The 16,452-nt window shown below is 49.1% G+C and overlaps 1 protein-coding gene across 2 annotated transcripts in view; it reads right to left on the reverse strand.

The window, feature by feature from the left end:
• GAS7 (growth arrest specific 7) overlaps positions 1-16,452 on the reverse strand; it is a 98,647-nt gene that overhangs the window by 18,578 nt on the left and 63,617 nt on the right. For both annotated transcript variants that reach the window (XM_059828221.1, XM_059828220.1), the window contains exons 5-7: positions 14,342-14,395; positions 5,293-5,382; positions 3,044-3,159 (exon numbers count right to left, since the gene is read on the reverse strand). In XM_059828221.1, the coding sequence (XP_059684204.1) occupies positions 3,044-3,159; positions 5,293-5,382; positions 14,342-14,395 (260 nt within the window). The remainder of the gene's footprint in view (positions 1-3,043; positions 3,160-5,292; positions 5,383-14,341; positions 14,396-16,452) is intronic.

The raw sequence follows: 16,452 nt of genomic DNA on the forward strand, positions 1-16,452 counted from the left end.
TTAGTAAAGCCTTTGACACTGTCTCCCACAGTATTCTCCTGGAGAAGCTGGCGGCTCATGGCTTAGACAGGTGCACTCTTCGCTGGGTAAAAAACTGGCTGGATAGTCGAGCCCAGAGAGTCATGGTGAATGGAGTTAAATACAGTTGGCGGCCGGTCACAAGTGGAGTCCCCCAGCGCTCAGTTTTGGGACTGGTCTTGTTTAATATATTTATTGATGATCTGGATGAGGGGATTGAGTGCTCCCTCAGCAAGTTTGCAGACGACACCAAGTTGGGAGGGAGTGTTGATCTGCTGGAGGGTTGGAAGGCTCTGCAGAGGGATCTGGACAGGCTGGATCGATGGGCCAAGACCAATTGTATGAGGTTCAACAAGGCCAAGTGCCGGGTCCTGCACTTGGGTCACAACAACCCCAGACAACACTACAGGCTTGGGGACGAGTGGCTGGAAAGCTCCCCCGCAGAAAAGGACCTGGGGGTGTTGATTGACAGCCAGCTGAATATGAGCCAGCAGTGTGCCCAAGTGGCCAAGAAGGCCAACGGCATCCTGGCCTGTATCAGAAATGGTGTGGCCAGCAGGAGTAGGGAAGGGATCGTGCCCCTGTAGTCGGCTCTGGTGAGGCCACACCTCGAAAACTGTGTTCAGTTTTGGGCCCCTCACTACAAGAAGGACATTGAGGTGCTGGAGCGTGTCCAGAGAAGGGCGACGAAGCTGGTGAGGGGTCTGGAGCACAAGTCTGATGAGGAGCGACTGAGGGAACTGGGGTTGTTCAGTATGGAGAAGAGGAGGCTGAGGGGAGACCTTATCGCTCTCTACAATTACCTGAAAGGGGGTTGTGGTGAGGTGGGTGTTGGTCTCTTCTCCCAAGTGACTAGCCGACAGGACAAGAGGAAATGGCCTCAAGTTGCGCCAGGGGAGGTTCAGGCTGGGTATAAGGAAAAATTTCTTTACTGAAAAAGTGGTGACACACTGGAATAAGCTGCCCAGGGAAGTGGTGGAGTCACCATCACTGGAGACGTTCAAGGAATGTGTGGACAAGGCATTGCGGGACATGGTTTAGTGGGCATGGTGGTGTAGGGTTGATGGTTGGACTTGATGATCTTACGTGTCTTTTCCAACCTTAGTGATTCTGTGATTATTGTGTCTCATCCCAGCTTCCTATTTAAAGCTATTTTTATTAACTGCCTGAACCTCACCTCCAGAAGGCTGGTTGTACAGATGGAGAGAAATTTTCTGGACATGAAAATCCCTAGTTAAACGTGGTCTTGTATTCCCTGAGACACCTGATGGTCATCAAGAAAATCTTATCAGTACTTCCTCCCTCTTAGCTGGGAATGTAAAGATTCCCTTGATGGCCTGAGCTGTTACTTCCGTGAGTAACCTCTCCAGCTCAACATCGTCCTCCTCCTTTTCGACACAGAGCAATCCTGAATCATTTGTTCCAAACAGAAGAAAAATATATTCATCTTTTTATATCTCCCATCTAGATCCTCTTCACACTCAATTCCAAACCTTTGTTTCCAGCACACAGTGAATCTTTTCTGTCTTTTCCTCTATAGCGTGCCTACTTCTTCCTCTACTGAGGACATGAACATACCTCTTCCCAGTGTCAGAGCTGCTCCCTCCTTGCTCTCTCTCATTTCACGCCAACTTTCACTCCTCTTGAATGCTGCTTTCTTTTGTTTCCATCAAATTTCATTATATATTCCTTTCTTTGGAGCAGCTTTCTTCCTCTTTTCCCTGGCCACGGCTATCACAATTCTGTGTGCCTTCTCCTTATCTTCTAGCTTAGCAAGATTATTTCTCAATTGTATTCTTCCTATGCCAGATGGTCCTTTCATCTACCTGCATCCTCTGGTCACACTTTTTCATGGATCATAGAGACCACTGTCTTTCAGACTGTCTTATGTCAAAGGCATTAGGAACCACACATGGATGCTAGGCACTCTGAACCTCCTGTATCAGACTGTCTTGATTGCCTGTGCTATACTTTGCATTTCTCCACTGCTGCCCTATCCCTAATACTAAAAAAAAGACGAGGGAGAAAGAAAACAAACCATAAATGAAAGCAACTATCTGCAAGTTCTGCCCAATCCAACTGCCCCCCAAAAGCCAACACAGGTTCTTGTTTGTTGTTCCGTTCATTGCTTCCACCACTAATGATTTACATCAGCATAGCCACGCTGTGTCCACAGCAGCGGAGCAGGAAGGCAACATCAACTCAGCAGCAAGCACCAACATAGAGGACAGAAGCTCCTTCAACTGGTACAATTGCCTCCAGGAGAGAATATCCATCAGCATGCTCTGCCTTCCTCCTGGAAGTAAACACTTCTTGTTCCCTATGGGCTGTTCTCAAGTTTTGAGAGTCATCCTCAGGATGATTTACACTGGCTTGGACACATGACAAGCAATTTTAAAGAACAGTGACACTACTTATGAGTAATGATGTCACATCACCTCCTGTACAGGGTTGAACTGAGCATATCTCAACTGCTTGTTTGGTGCTCAGTGCACTTCCCATGTCAGCAGAGCAACAGACCACTAATATCATTCTGGCATTTTCTGTTAGCGACATCTGCCTTTATGACTTGTGGTTCACTCTAAATATCTGTATGTGTAACTTACCTCCATAACCAGCTTAAGTCCCAAGTGATGTCTTTTTACACCTTCCCTGAGGAAACTGTGCCTATGCTCCATGTCAACAAATTGCTTCTCTATTTTTCAGACAAAATATTTCCTTTCTAAATACCATCTCTACTCTGATTTTTCCATGCCCCGCGTTTTTTCCTTGAATCTGCAGCTTAAAACCTCCTTGGTTCCCTCTATCTAAACGGACAGTCTGTGTGCAATACAACTGAGACAAGCACAGCAGGAGAGACGAGAGAGTGTGGATGGACATTAAAAAATATTAAACGTTCTTTAAGAATTGGTAGCGTATCATTCATGCAGTTTATGCTATGTCGTTAATGTACCGAAGGAATATCTAAATCAGAAAAAAAAAAAATTGCCATAAATAGTTAATTTGATAGCAAAGTGCTCATTACCTTTCTCGAATGAATTCTGCCATTTCTTTCTGCATTTGTTTCCCTTTAAGTTGCTTTTGAAGAAGAATTTCAAATCCTGACACTGTATTGTTCCCTTGCGAATCCTTCTTATCAGCCTGGAAGGAAAAAGGAAGTTCAAGAAAAAGATATGGGGATCAAAACCACAGACACACAGTTCCCAGCAGCAACTGCCCACGCAGGCCAAGCAACAGGCAGCGATGGTGTTCGAAGAACCCTCCTCTGCTAACAGCCGAGGGTGGCAGCACCTCAGCCCCCCTCAGAGGAATAGTCCAACACTTTTTCTTCCCCCCTCCTCTTATTCCTTTTTTTAATTAAAAAAAAAAAAAAAGTTTTACAGTTATCTTTAGCTTGCATAAGACTATGTTGCGGCCAAAGCAGCAGTCTTGCCTTCCCTTCTGCCCATGGCCTTTCATACCTGGTAACGCCCCTGGGCTGGCTCTGGCAAGCGGGGAGGGTGCTGCTGCTCTTTCCAGGGGTAACGCAGCCCTAAACAACCTTTAATAGACTGTAAAGTTCAACCCTGATTTGTACTCAGAAAAATACAGCCAGTCTGCACAGATCTGCTGTACAGCAGGGTAAAACAGCAACTTGTTCAACAGATTATCGCCACGCCTCCCATCTTTCACTGTTTGTTTCCTACACAGCCCTTTTCAGCCCTTGCTCCACTGACTTCAGGGTTGCTACAAGGGCCAACACAGTCTTCTCTCTGCTGTCTCTTTTCTCTCTCTCCTCTCTCTGCTTTCCCTTATTTCAGAATTTCATTTCCCACCCTCTTCCAACAATCAGGCCCAGAGAATGCTTCCCTAAGGACTACCTACAGGTTTTGCACCAATACCCTGGGTGCTGCACATTTGCACAGAGAAAAATGCCACATTAATCAAAGCAGGAGACTTGTAGGAGGCCATGCCAGGCACCAGGCAGCTGGGCAGCACCAGCCTGTGACAACGGGAGGAGTGGTGTTGATCGAAGGAGGCAGCGAGTCATGGGCAGACCGTGGATTACAAGGCTGAACAAGAGGAAAGTCCTGGGAGCGGAGCTATGGGACAATAAAAGTTTGCAGAAGAAAGGCAGCTTTAAGTGGAGTTTCACTGAGAGAGAGATGTGACCAAACCCAAGGAGCCAAGCAGTGGCCGAGCCCAAATGGAAAGAACCAAGCAGGGCAGTGACTCCTGTAAGACACATGCAAAAAATAAGCCTATACACCATTTCTGATTTATTGCTCGTTGGGATCAGAAGACTGGAAGAAACTGAAGAAACTTCGATGGTTTGGTAACGTGACCGTTTGCAAGTATGTCAGTGGATTTTAGCAAGTTACCGCCATCAGTCCTTACACCAACGCTGAGCACGCACGAGGGGAAGTGCTGCTGTGCCTCCAACAGCCATGTTTTTTTGTAAGTGAAACTTTTTTTTTTTTAAAATGGAAATGCTTCAATAACTGGTAACAGACAGCACATGTGAAATTCATAAAATCTTCATTGTTGAGGTAGTATTCCCCCCACCCCCCAAAAAACAGTTTTCCAGTGGAAGACCTTTTCCTATCAGCTCCACACTTGAAGGACTATTGTATCATTTAATCTGATTCAGGATCCTGAAAGTGGAGCTAAACACGGGAGGGCACACACAGAAACACAGCCACTGGAGACTTCCCATGCTCAAGGCTGCATTAAAACTACTCAATTTAAAAGCTACTAATGGGCCTGTCCTTCACAAACCTCATCCTTTAAAAAAGTCGTTTATCATCTGTCCTCCAGAATATCCCGTGGGAGTGAGTTTTACAATTTAACACAAAGTTTGTAACTATCTGCTTGTTTTAAACGTGATACCCCTAGCTTCCTTGTGCATCCCTAGCTCTCATGCTCTGGGAAACACTGAAATAATATTCCCTGTCAACCACCTCACTATCCCTCCTCCTGCTGCACAGCCCTTTCGTCCGAGGTATTTTGAGATGTGTAGTTTGTCCTACATTCTCCCCATTTCCTGAACAAAACCATCTCCTGACAGCTGACCTTGCCTTTCTGGACACTCTTCTGATAATCGCCCACATCTGAGACGGCTTAGATGGTTTCCACCTGATCTTCACTGGCGTCCTCAGTCTCCCTGGTGCTGCCCTAACGCACTGCATTTCAGCCCAAATTCTCCTTTACCTTGTACCACAAATCAAGCTGTTTGCTCCACTTTTTCGGAAGCTCAGGAGCTGCAATATGGCATGTGGCTGGCTGCCTACTTACCCAGAAATAATCACAGTAGCTCCACTCCGAAGGTTTCAGCAACTGCTGCTCTGGCATTACGTCAGGGTGGGGGAAAGTCACACAGTTTATCTGTAAAAAAAAGCAAAAGAGAGTTAGAAGGTAATGAAATTTAGCTGTTGATGAGAAATATGCAAATGAAAGGTTATATAGATGCGCTTCCAATCAGAAAATCCACAGTGAATGCATGTCAGTGAAGAAAAATTGGTTGTTGCATGGTAACAGCAGCTAAGTATTCCCAGAAAGCTCCTCTGAGTAACCAGGAGTGTCAGCTCAGAGGAAAATAAACTACCCATTTCACATGAGGAAAACCTGCTTGATTCAGAAAGTGCCATACAGGGAATTCTCCTAGATCCCTAACAAACTGTGGTAAAAATCCTGACATGAAACACCCTGAACAGAAGAAATACCATGAGCAGCAGAGAGCACTGAAGGCACTATCAGCGCACCTCATCAGAAAATCTTAGCTATGTTAGTCTGTTACAGGATTACAAAAAAAAGGTGTTTTTTTTCAGTGCATATTCCTTCCATCTATCCCAGAGACCTTTTCCGATGAAAGTGATGCTCCCTGCAAAAAGGAACAGGTGCTCTCTAAAGTCAGCTAGCCTTCAGCACACAAAACCCACAGCCATTTGTGAGACAGGACTCATCACACAGTCATTAAATAAAGGCGTAAGTGCTCATTAAGTTATCGCAGTAGAAAATGTAGCCTGATAAAAGCACAGTAGAAGCAAAGAGCATGACAGCTACTGCAGAACGTGCTGCAGAATAACTCTGGACACAGTTAAGCCCTTCAGGGGAAGCCTCAGCAAGAGTCAGAGCTCACTGCTAGTACATAATGCTCACCTAAAATTTCTGCTGGGCAGGCACACTAAAAGCAGTCCCCCTTCTCGCACCCGCAGGTTCTCGGGACACTAAGAGGACTTGTGTATTAATCAAGGAACCAACAGAAATTGGGGATAGAAGACTCACAAGTAATTGTATGGGTTTGGGGTTTTTTTTGGACCAGTTAATGTTCCCAGGAAATTCAAAAACAAAGCTGTGGGCAGGGTTAGGCAGTGCTTACACACAGTGAATCTGCCTTCGGGCTATTCAGAGAGGATCAAAAAAGACACGGCAACATGCTGCAAAATGCTGACACAGTGTAAACCCACCATGCTAGAGCAATGCAGACAAAGCTTTTAGCTGATCCAACGCTGTTCCACAAACCCACATTGGCTCTGCTGCTGTCAGCCCATGCTGAAGTTTCAGTGGCCATCCTGTACGTAATGCAAGAGCTTTCTCCACAGAAATCACTCTGTCCAGAGCTTGCCAAGTCCACTTCAAAGCAGGCTGAGGTTCCTGTACGTACGGTCTCTTTGGCTGCCACCTTAGCTAGATCCCAAATCATGCATCTTCCCTTCCAGCTCCCATCAGGCTTCAATCTGATCTGCAGGAGGCCAGAGACCAGGGCTCTCACTTCACCATCCCTTTGTAGGCACAGCCGTGCACGGGTGAGCCTGCATCTCCAGCCAGAGCCAGCCTCCACCTGCCACACGGTCCAACAACAGACAACAGGAGCTGCTGAAAACACTTCCCTGTTCCTTCATGCTCCCCATCAGAAGTGCCACGCATCAGGAGTTATAAAACATCAGCTCAGCTTAGAGCGGGACGGCCGCACGACAGAGGTGCCGGTGCTTACCCTCGCCCAGGCACTCTGCACCCCTGCAGCGTCAGGGGACATGCCAGCATAGTCACACTCAGCCAGGCTTGCCTGTGCTGCAGTGATGGGCCCCTGTGTTATCCCAGGCTGACCTCTGTCACCACCACAGCCTCCAGCACGAAGCCTGTCCATGAGGGACATTTCACTGAGGACACCTTCTGTCTTTGCAAAAGTTTTCCTCTCCTGCCCATCCCCTGTCAGCTCAGTTATCTCAGGACAGCACTGCAAGCCCATCTTGACCTGCTTTTTTGGTTAGGTAGGTTGGGTTACCTTCCCTTCTCCATTCAGGGATCGCCACATCTAAAAGCCTGCAAGCTGATCCCATCAACTGCTGGAAGGAGCCCAGCCACAGGAGAGAAGCTGGCACCTCTCCTCCGGGGGCAGCCAGCGCAAGCAGGGGTGTGCAGAGCTGCTCGCAGACACTGCAAAGCTCCGGCACGAGGGGCTGCCAGTGTGCGCTGGCTCAACACTCTGTTAGGAGACTCTTCTCAACCCACCAGGAAGCTTCACAACTGATCAGTCCACATGTATTAAAAATACCGGTTAGAAACCTTAAGCCCAATTGCTGCTTTCAGACAGCGTCTGACAAGCATTGACCTGGACCAGTGCTGGACCAGCACACAACGGCAGACAGAGCAAAGGCTCTGCTTTGCTTTGCAGATCACCAAATCCCAAGCCACTGCTGATCATGGGCTGCGCTGGTACCTGGGCATGCCTCTATGCTGTCACAGCGACACACTATTTCTCAAATAACACAATACATTGTAGTTTCACCTTAAAAAAATGTGGTGCCTCAGAACCCATGCACAATTGCTCTGCCACGTATCAGTGTCTGGCTTTGAGGATTTCTGTTTTTGATGCTGCATTTCACACTCACTGAATAAAAATTTGGGTGACAGCCATGGGTCACTGGAACGCCAGCCCTTCCAGCCCCTCCAGCCTCTACAGCATCTCCAAAGCCGCCAGCAACTCCAACCCCTCCAGCATCTCTATCCCCTGGAGCCCCTCCAGCCTCTACAGCCCCCCCAGCCTGCACGGAACACTGCCCTTACACAACACACCTCATGGGCACCCAGGACAAGGCACTGCCTCTGGAGAGCAGACTGCCAAGCTACAAAAACTCAGGATTCAGCTCAAGTTTAAAATAGTTAGCGGCAGAAGGTAAAAGAGGTAAAGAGACTGCATGGAAGTTTTAGGAATGCTGGAAATGAGTCACATCGCACATCAGGAGCACCAATACTGCAGCGGTGAACGGAGAAGCTACTCTGGTTTCGACCTGTCCTCTTACTGGTGGTCTTGCAGGGGATGGCTGGGAGGTCCCCTGTGGAAACACACCGCTGAGTGGAGTTTTGTGTTGCCCAAGACGACTTACTTCAACTGAGAAAGGACCAAATGCTTCCCATGAAGACAGCAGTGTTTTCAAGGTAGGTTTCTAGGGCACAACATTGCCACACTGGATAATGAGAAGGGGGGGAAATAGGCACCTCCTAAGTGTATTTTGCAACCTTTACCAGAAGACTGGGCATCATCACACTGCGCACCAGGACACAGAGGCGACGTGCAGCAGGGAGCACATACAGCAGCAAACGAGTTGCTCCCTGCAGCTCAAAAATCTGCAAAGGGAAACTGCAAGGGAAATGCATATTCCCTGCTAAAAACGGCACCTGTTTCACAAAAACTAAACCTCTGTCGGTTGGAAGCTGCTTATTAACTTTAAGACTCTCCGTTACATCACTAACATCCTGAACAAATAAACACAGAGTCACTGGAAATGCCCAGGCTCAGAAAGACTCTCCGTTACATCACTAACGTCCTGAACAAATAAACACAGAGTCACTGGAAATGCCCAGGCTCAGACTGGTGACGGTGTCCCAGTGTGATGTACCGAACGCACTGCACCACGTCCGTGCATGCAGCAGAAAGAGGAACAGTGAGCACATGTCAACAGATGAGCGGAGTAGGGTTAACTCACGTGTTTCTCAAAGAGTATCATCAGACTCAAAGTTTTATGAATAAATCAAACATTCTTCATTTCTCAGAAGCTTACACTTACTTGTCTAGAAATGATGCTGAATTGTCTGGAGAAAGTCATGAGGCCATTTGGGTCTAGTATCACATTGAAAAGGAAACGTGTCACAATTAAAAAGTAAAATGCAGAAGCTTTTGTGATCTTTAAAAAAAAAAAAAAAGGATTATTTGGGTGGTAAACAGAACTTAACAGAACTTACAGTTTTCTACACAAAGTCCTGGAAGGGAGCATGAAAAATTTCAAAACTCTGGAAATATTACTAAAAATTATATACAACTGTGTAGGAAATCCTGTGACTCTTTCTTTCCTTTCATCACCACAGATTTCTTATACTTAAACAAGAGCTCTTGGATCTGTCTTTCCGAACATTTCTAAAACCTCTCAGGGTTTCCCAGCAGGGAGGGGAACACCAGGCTGGCACTCAGCAGGATGTGGCCGCACGCCAGTAGCGGAGTCACCACCTCTCACTCCCCCCACAATCCTCCCTCTGAAATGCTCCTTTTCTTTTTTCTAAAATCAAAAGTAGCTGAAAAAAAGCACTGTGGTTCACCAGCTTAGTCCCACTGATGAGCTTTTGGACTGATGCTAAAGCGAGCCAAAGCATCTCGCGATGACATCCTGATGTTTAACAGCATTAAATAGCTCTATCCGTCTCACAGACAGTGACACCCTCTCCCCGCACAAGGGACCACGGCTCTCACTCATCGCGACGGACCTCGGCCCTCACTATTCGCATCCCTGACAGCTGGTCAGGCTACGTGCAAGGTCCAAATTCACACCACAGGACAGACCATCGGCACGCTAATCTCTTTCAACAGCGCTGACTAGCCAACAAGGTCTGAACAAAAGCACGCAGAAGCTGACTATTACAGCTCTAACTGCCAGTAGGAAACCTGCTCTGGTGGGGGGGTTGGACTAGATGATCTCCAGAGGTCCCTTCCAACCCCTGTCATTCTGTGATTCTGTGTGAATACAAACTAAAGCACATACCTCAGCTAATGATGGAGTCGCAGAACTTTAAGAGAAAACAAGACGTTATGACCCACATTACATTCATACAGGCTCCGTTGGGACACCCAAGGCAATAATCAGCCTCACCATGATACTAAGTCCTCATCCAGCCTCTTCACTAATAAAAATAATGGCTGTCATCAGCTTGCAACAAAGCAAAATTAATGACAAGACACCAGCAAGGCATACTGCAAGTATAAGCTAAGCAAACGTGCCAGAGGACAGCAGCCTGCCCTTCCAGCTGCTGCTGGACACGAGTGGCACCTTAAAACCTGTGTGAGAGAGCCACCAGGTCACCAAGGCTAGAAGAAGGTACAGAACCAGAGAAGACATGCTGTGAAAAACATGGCGACAAGAAACCTCAGGGCAGAGAGAAGAAAACCAGACAAGCAAATTGATGTGTTTCTCTTGACAAGCCTGTTGTGTACCAAACTCAATAAATATATTAAAACACTTTTGCCTGTATACTTATCATGAGCAAAAGCAATTATACTCTTAGCAGCTACATATTCCAGCTCATATTTCGCATGAGGACATTGGCAGTGATGGCAAAATAAGCCATGTGTTTACGTTGTAGGTGACTCTTAATTATGTCTGAGATGCAAAAGGATGACAGAAGGAGAAAAGTCACAGGGAGGCAGGTGAGCACACAGGATTTGCACAAGAGCAGTGTGCACAGGAGCAAGAAACATTGTTGGGTTGGACACACATTCACTTCATGGACTTCAAAGTCCTCTGGAGGCTTTGAAGTTGCTACCAGCACTCACCAGTAAATGAGACATTGCCAAGCAACATGAATAAAACAAGAATAATTTGATCAAGGCTTAGATAATCAACTACATGTTCATTACATAAGACACTATATAAATAAATGAGCAGACAGTGGGTGAGCTTACTGTGCCATGCTAAAGTGATTAAAGCAGGGCAACATTCTTGCTCATTTCTTCAACTTAAAAATGCAGGTTATTTTTCCTGATTTCTGCACATTCATAGCACCTTAAACACAGCACAGCTGTGCCAGACTGCCTAACTTCAGTATCTGCTTTACAATTTCAGCTGAGACCGGAAAAGTACAATGGCCAACTCCACCAGATGTAATGAGTTCACCTGCCAAATCGGACCGTTTGAGCACAACAGCCAAATGCAAAGGCTGGAGGAGATCTCAGAAGAGCTTAGGCACAGACAAAGGCTTGGGCAGTTTCAACTCTACCCAGTCAGGGAAGCCCAGGAATGCCTAGACTGTGTCTGGGTAGCTTCAACATCATGAGTTTGCATGTAGTTTTAGCTCTGGCAGGGTGATGCTGCAGCTACGGTACAACAGAAAGGGAGAACAGACAACTGAAGTCCTGATCGTTAACAAAGTCAATTGATACACTTCTTATTTCGAAGGGGAGATTCTGCCAAAAATGTTTAGGAGCCCTCTTTATTTGGTCTCTCTGTAGAAAGGTTCAGAGATGATTCGGTCAGTGCCTGCCAAAGCAGGGGATTTCTGACAGTTTCTGCCTCGCAGTCAGCCCCAGGGCAGAAGGGAGAACGGTGCTGAACGTGCAGCCTCATACTGTGTTCATCACATTGCGTCAGATGCAGAGCGGCAGACAATACCAAGTTACTGCATGTAGCCTGCCCCTCTTCCCATTTGCAGCATATGTTCATTTATGTGTCCAACATACGCAATACAAATGCCGGCATTTTCCAAGTCATGCCGTATCTCGACAAGCCACTAGAGCATTCTTCAGAAAGAAACCCACACTCAGAAATACCACATCGTCAGACGGGTTTCTTGCTCTTCAAGTGAGGCATAGCTCTGTCCCTGAGTAGACATCCCCCTGTATCTTCTCCATTTAACTCTCCCTCTCCTATGGTAAAGGAGCTTCAGCTTCCACAGGAACTCACGGACAGAGAGACAGCTCTTCAGGAATCAGACAGCAAACCATCCAGCCGAAAACTAATGAGTGCACCTTGAAACTCACTGCAAAATCAAAGCAGACCACAAACCTGCATTGCTGCTTCCTAAGTGAGCATCAATAATTTGTGCAAGTGGCAGTTTCCTAACAGCCTCTGATATAACTCAGCAGGGGTTTCCCTTCCAAAGAAAACAGACAACAGTGTTGGTAACATTCATTTACCAAAGGGAAAACACCACACTCTTCTTGTTGGGTACATATAGATGAGAAATACTCCAGCTCCCACCTGCCTTCAGGATTTCTAGAAGCCGTGCTCCCAAATGGCTATTTGGATGTAGAAGAGGCAGATGCACTCTGAGGAAGATGGGAATGAACTCCTACTCCTCCGCAGAAAGCAGTGAAACAGAGACAGCCAGGCTGCAGCCGCTGGTCAGGTTGGACATCACCTGACGTCCGCAGTTTGCGTTATCACAGGATTTCAGTTTGGGGGGAGGTTTGCTGGACTGACAGCCCAAAGTTAATCACAAAATTCCTCTCTGCAAGAAAAGGTTCTGCCTGAGCACTGCTACAGACCAAGAAAAACCATCTGGCAGCAAGCTAAGGACATGCCCTGCAGCTCTGTTAACCAGAGCATCCCAATGTCAGCTTGAGTGGCACTGAACAAATATAACCTCCTAGGACGCAGGGGCAGAAATTACATTGCTTTGCAGCTTACACTCCGTATGAAAATGTTGGTTTTCACAATGCTTCCTTGATGCAGGCAATGGCTTGGAGCAAACAGCTGTTAAAATTAGCTTGGTTTTGTCTGTCTGATGCACTGTACTTGAAAGCTTTGGACTTCTGCTGGAGAAACGCACACCCAGTGACCCTGACATAACACACGACACTTTCTTGCTTTGCAGATGCTACCAGATGGCACATGGGCCAGCAAATACGACAGTGAAAACCACCCCCAGTGAACAGCCTGAGTCCTCACCCCTGTAAGCAGCGAGGATTTCAGAAACACGAGCGCTGCCACTCTTGTGCTGTGCCCTGCAGCCCAGTGGAACCCACCCCAGGACCATGTCTAGTCCCCCTGGACACGATGTTCAGCCCATGGCATTGGGTGGCTCAGTCACGTTTTCAGCCCCAGCCACCGCGGCCCTGCAGCTGATTCCCCAGGACATGTGCAAATCTGCCCAAACCAACAGATTTATACTTACCTCATGACACACCACTCTCTCAATACACTAATGAACAGTAACAACACTTTTTTTATTCGTAATGACTGATTTTGACAACCAAGCAAGCTATTGAATGTATTTTAATTTTTTTCCCCAGAAAACTGTACTGCTGGGGAATGACTGACCTGCACTGCAGTCAGAGACACCTGTACATGCTCCTTTCGAACCCTCATCCCTGTCACCAGAAACCCAGGGAATTGTGCCCACCGACAGATAAATCAACAGGCTGCATGTGATAACGTAGACAACAACCTCCTCCTCGCCATAACAGTTAGCAATGATGTATAACATTGAATTATTCCTTCTGTTCGCGTGGATTTTATACCCTGCCAATGCTTGCAGCTGTAAGCATGTTTATTGCCTCTCCTTTATCACTGCAATTCATTTATCTGCTCATTTATCTTCTTTATTATTTCCTTTCAAATAAACCTTTCTATTCCCAGCCAGTTTTCAGTAATCTATTTTGATTTCCTTCCTGTTTTTAAATATCTGTCCTGCACTGAGGAGTCCAGAAATGCAAACTGTGTTCCGAATGAGGTCACCAGGCATACAAAACCTATTAATGCCTGTAAACATGACACTGAAAGCATCTTGAGTCAGCTATATTTAATTACTAATATTAAAAGCAAATACAAGATTAACTTCATAGTGAAACCTAAAATCTTTGCCTGTACTTCCCATCAGAAGCCTGCACGTGGTCACTCTGGCACAGAAAAATACCTTCTGACACCTCTTTGGGAAAAAAATGAAGATCCCACGGCGGCAGGGCAAGGACCCACCTCCTCAGCCGGCACTTCTCTAACCTTGCTGTGCTTCTCCGAACACAGAGGCTGTCGCGGGGCCGGTGACCAGGCGAGGAAGTTTTTTCAGGACACCCGGTTCGCCGCCGGCAGCCCCGGGGCACGCGTGGTCCCCTCCCTCGGTCCGTCCTCACCGCCTGCTCATCTCAGAACCACCAGAATCAACGGGAAAATGATACCGGAATTCTGCCCAGGACGGAGATCCCGAAGCCTCCCTGGGCCCCCGATTTACTGCTGTCCAAACACCAAAATCACTCGCGGTGATCACCCGCCGCCCCCAGCCCCATCGCCCAGCACGGAGCCCCCGCCGCCCCCGGCGGGCACCCCCGCCCCGCCTGGCCCCGCCGCCCCGCCGGACTCACCGTCAGGCTGCTCTCCTTGCTCTGCCGCCGCGGCGCCGCCGGGGACCCCGGGGTCTGTGGAGACAAGCGGGGCGCATCGTCACGGCCGCTCTCGGAGCCCAGCATGGCGGGCGCGGGCCGCGCGGGGCGGGCGCTAGGCGGACCCCATGGCCCAGCGGCGCGGCGCGGCACGGCTCGGCACGGCACGGCACGGCTCGGCTCGGCTCGGCTCGGCACGGCACGGCACGGCACGGCTCGGCTCGGCTCTGCACGGCAGGGCTCGGCTCGGCTCGGCACGGCACGGCACGGCTCGGCTCGGCACGGCTCGGCTCGGCTGAGCACGGCACAGCACGGCACGGCTCAACACGGCGTGGCGCGGCGCGGCTCGGCTCGGGGGGAGCTGGAGGCGGCGCCGCCGCCCAGCAGGGCCGCCTCCCTTCACCGCCTCCAGCCCGCGCGGCCAATGCCGGGCCGAGCCGGGCCGTGCGACGGAGACCGCTCCCAGCCGGGCGGGGCGGGCCGCCGGTCCCACCGCCGGCCGGCCGAGCCCTCGGGGTGGCACCGGCCCGGCGTTCCGCCTCTCGCCTCCGCCGCGCCGGGCTGGGGGGGACGGCGGGGGCCGAGCCGCGCTGAGGAGGAGGTGCAGGCGCACCACCGCCCCGGTGCGGGGCCGCCGGCTCGGAGGCAGCGGGCGCTGCTCGGCAGTGTGCGGGTCCGCTCCTGGCAGCAGTCGCTGGGCTGTGCCGCGTGGTGTGGGGGATCGGCCCCCGGGCGCGCGGCGCTCGTGTGCAGCACCGCTGAAGAGTGCGCGCCTTCGGGCCCCGGCCCTGCAAGCCCCGTCCAGCCGAAGTGGCAGCAGCAGCGGCGGGCCCGCGGGCCGGCGGTGGCCGGGCTGTGTGCTGCTGCTCCCTTCGCGGCGGTTGTGACAACCTGAACGGTCAGCATTCAGCTGCTCTCTAGGAAGCCGTAAACAAGGCCTGGCCCTGCGCCCAGCACAGTACAGCTCCCTGTTGTTCTCGGTTGTGGCTTCTTCCCTCTTGACCTGTTTCCAAGAAATGTGGCTGAGCTTGCCGGAGGGATCTTGCCAGCGTTTGTTTGCATGATGGCTGCTACCCAGGTCTAAGAAAGCACCCGGGAGAATGCCTGGAAGCTGCTCTGCAGCAGGAGACAGGCTGTGCCAAGAACGGACAAGGAGGCAGTCAAGGCAAAGCAGCTCGGGATGGCCCAAGCCACGCAAGTAGGAGAGGGACTGGCCAAAGCGTCGGAGAGTTTGAGGGTGTAGAGAACAGCTTCCTGCAACTAACAGTTTATGGTCAGGTGTTTTCCCTACTAAGGACTCTTCTGCAAAAGCAGCCACAGCTCCCGGGAAAAGGAGGCTCCCGACCGGGCGTGGACACAAGCCGCTCTTAGAATTAATGGCACCAGCAGCTAGTTACAGACTCAAAACTAGTTACAGGTTCAAAGCAGGAATGAAGCCAGGACTTCAATTTGGAAAACCCTGTAATAAAGGAGCAATGGAAAGAAAGCATCATGGAGGCTGTTGAAATGAATGAGAAAAGTCATGAAAGGGATTTTTGTCAGTCTGAGGGTTGAGTCAGCCGAGCAAACCAGTGCACGGCAATGGACTCCCCACCTCCTCAGATGTGAATTTGACCAAAAAGGTGTCTATAAACTTGAGTCAGACTCAGCACCGTAAAAATGGAAAGTGCCAAATGTTGTTACAAAGGAAGTTCTGAGGGAGTCAGTTAATCTGACTTGTGTACCAAGCCAACTGCAAAAACATTGTGAATCAGATACCTTGAGAAGTGATATTCGTTGCACAAGGATTAACACAGCTTTTTTTAAAGGAAGTCGCAGCCTGCAAGTTTATTTGGGTTCTCTGAGGAACTCACAGCAGACGCATGGACAGGGGTCTCTGGTAATTCACTACATCAGTTTCTAAAACACTTTTGACCTAGTTTAGGTGCCCACATGCTCTGCCTCCAGCCTGTGCAAACAGCTCAGAGAAGCAGCAGCAAGGGACAGTCAAGTGCAAGGTGTTTGATGCGGATGTGGAAGGAACTGGGAGTGCAAAGTGCTGGACTGCATCATGGAAGATGCCGTGAACCCACTGTTGGGCAAGCAAAACCAGA

Source organism: Gavia stellata, chromosome 22 (genome assembly GCF_030936135.1).
Source record: "Gavia stellata isolate bGavSte3 chromosome 22, bGavSte3.hap2, whole genome shotgun sequence".
Lineage (NCBI taxonomy): Eukaryota > Metazoa > Chordata > Aves > Gaviiformes > Gaviidae > Gavia > Gavia stellata.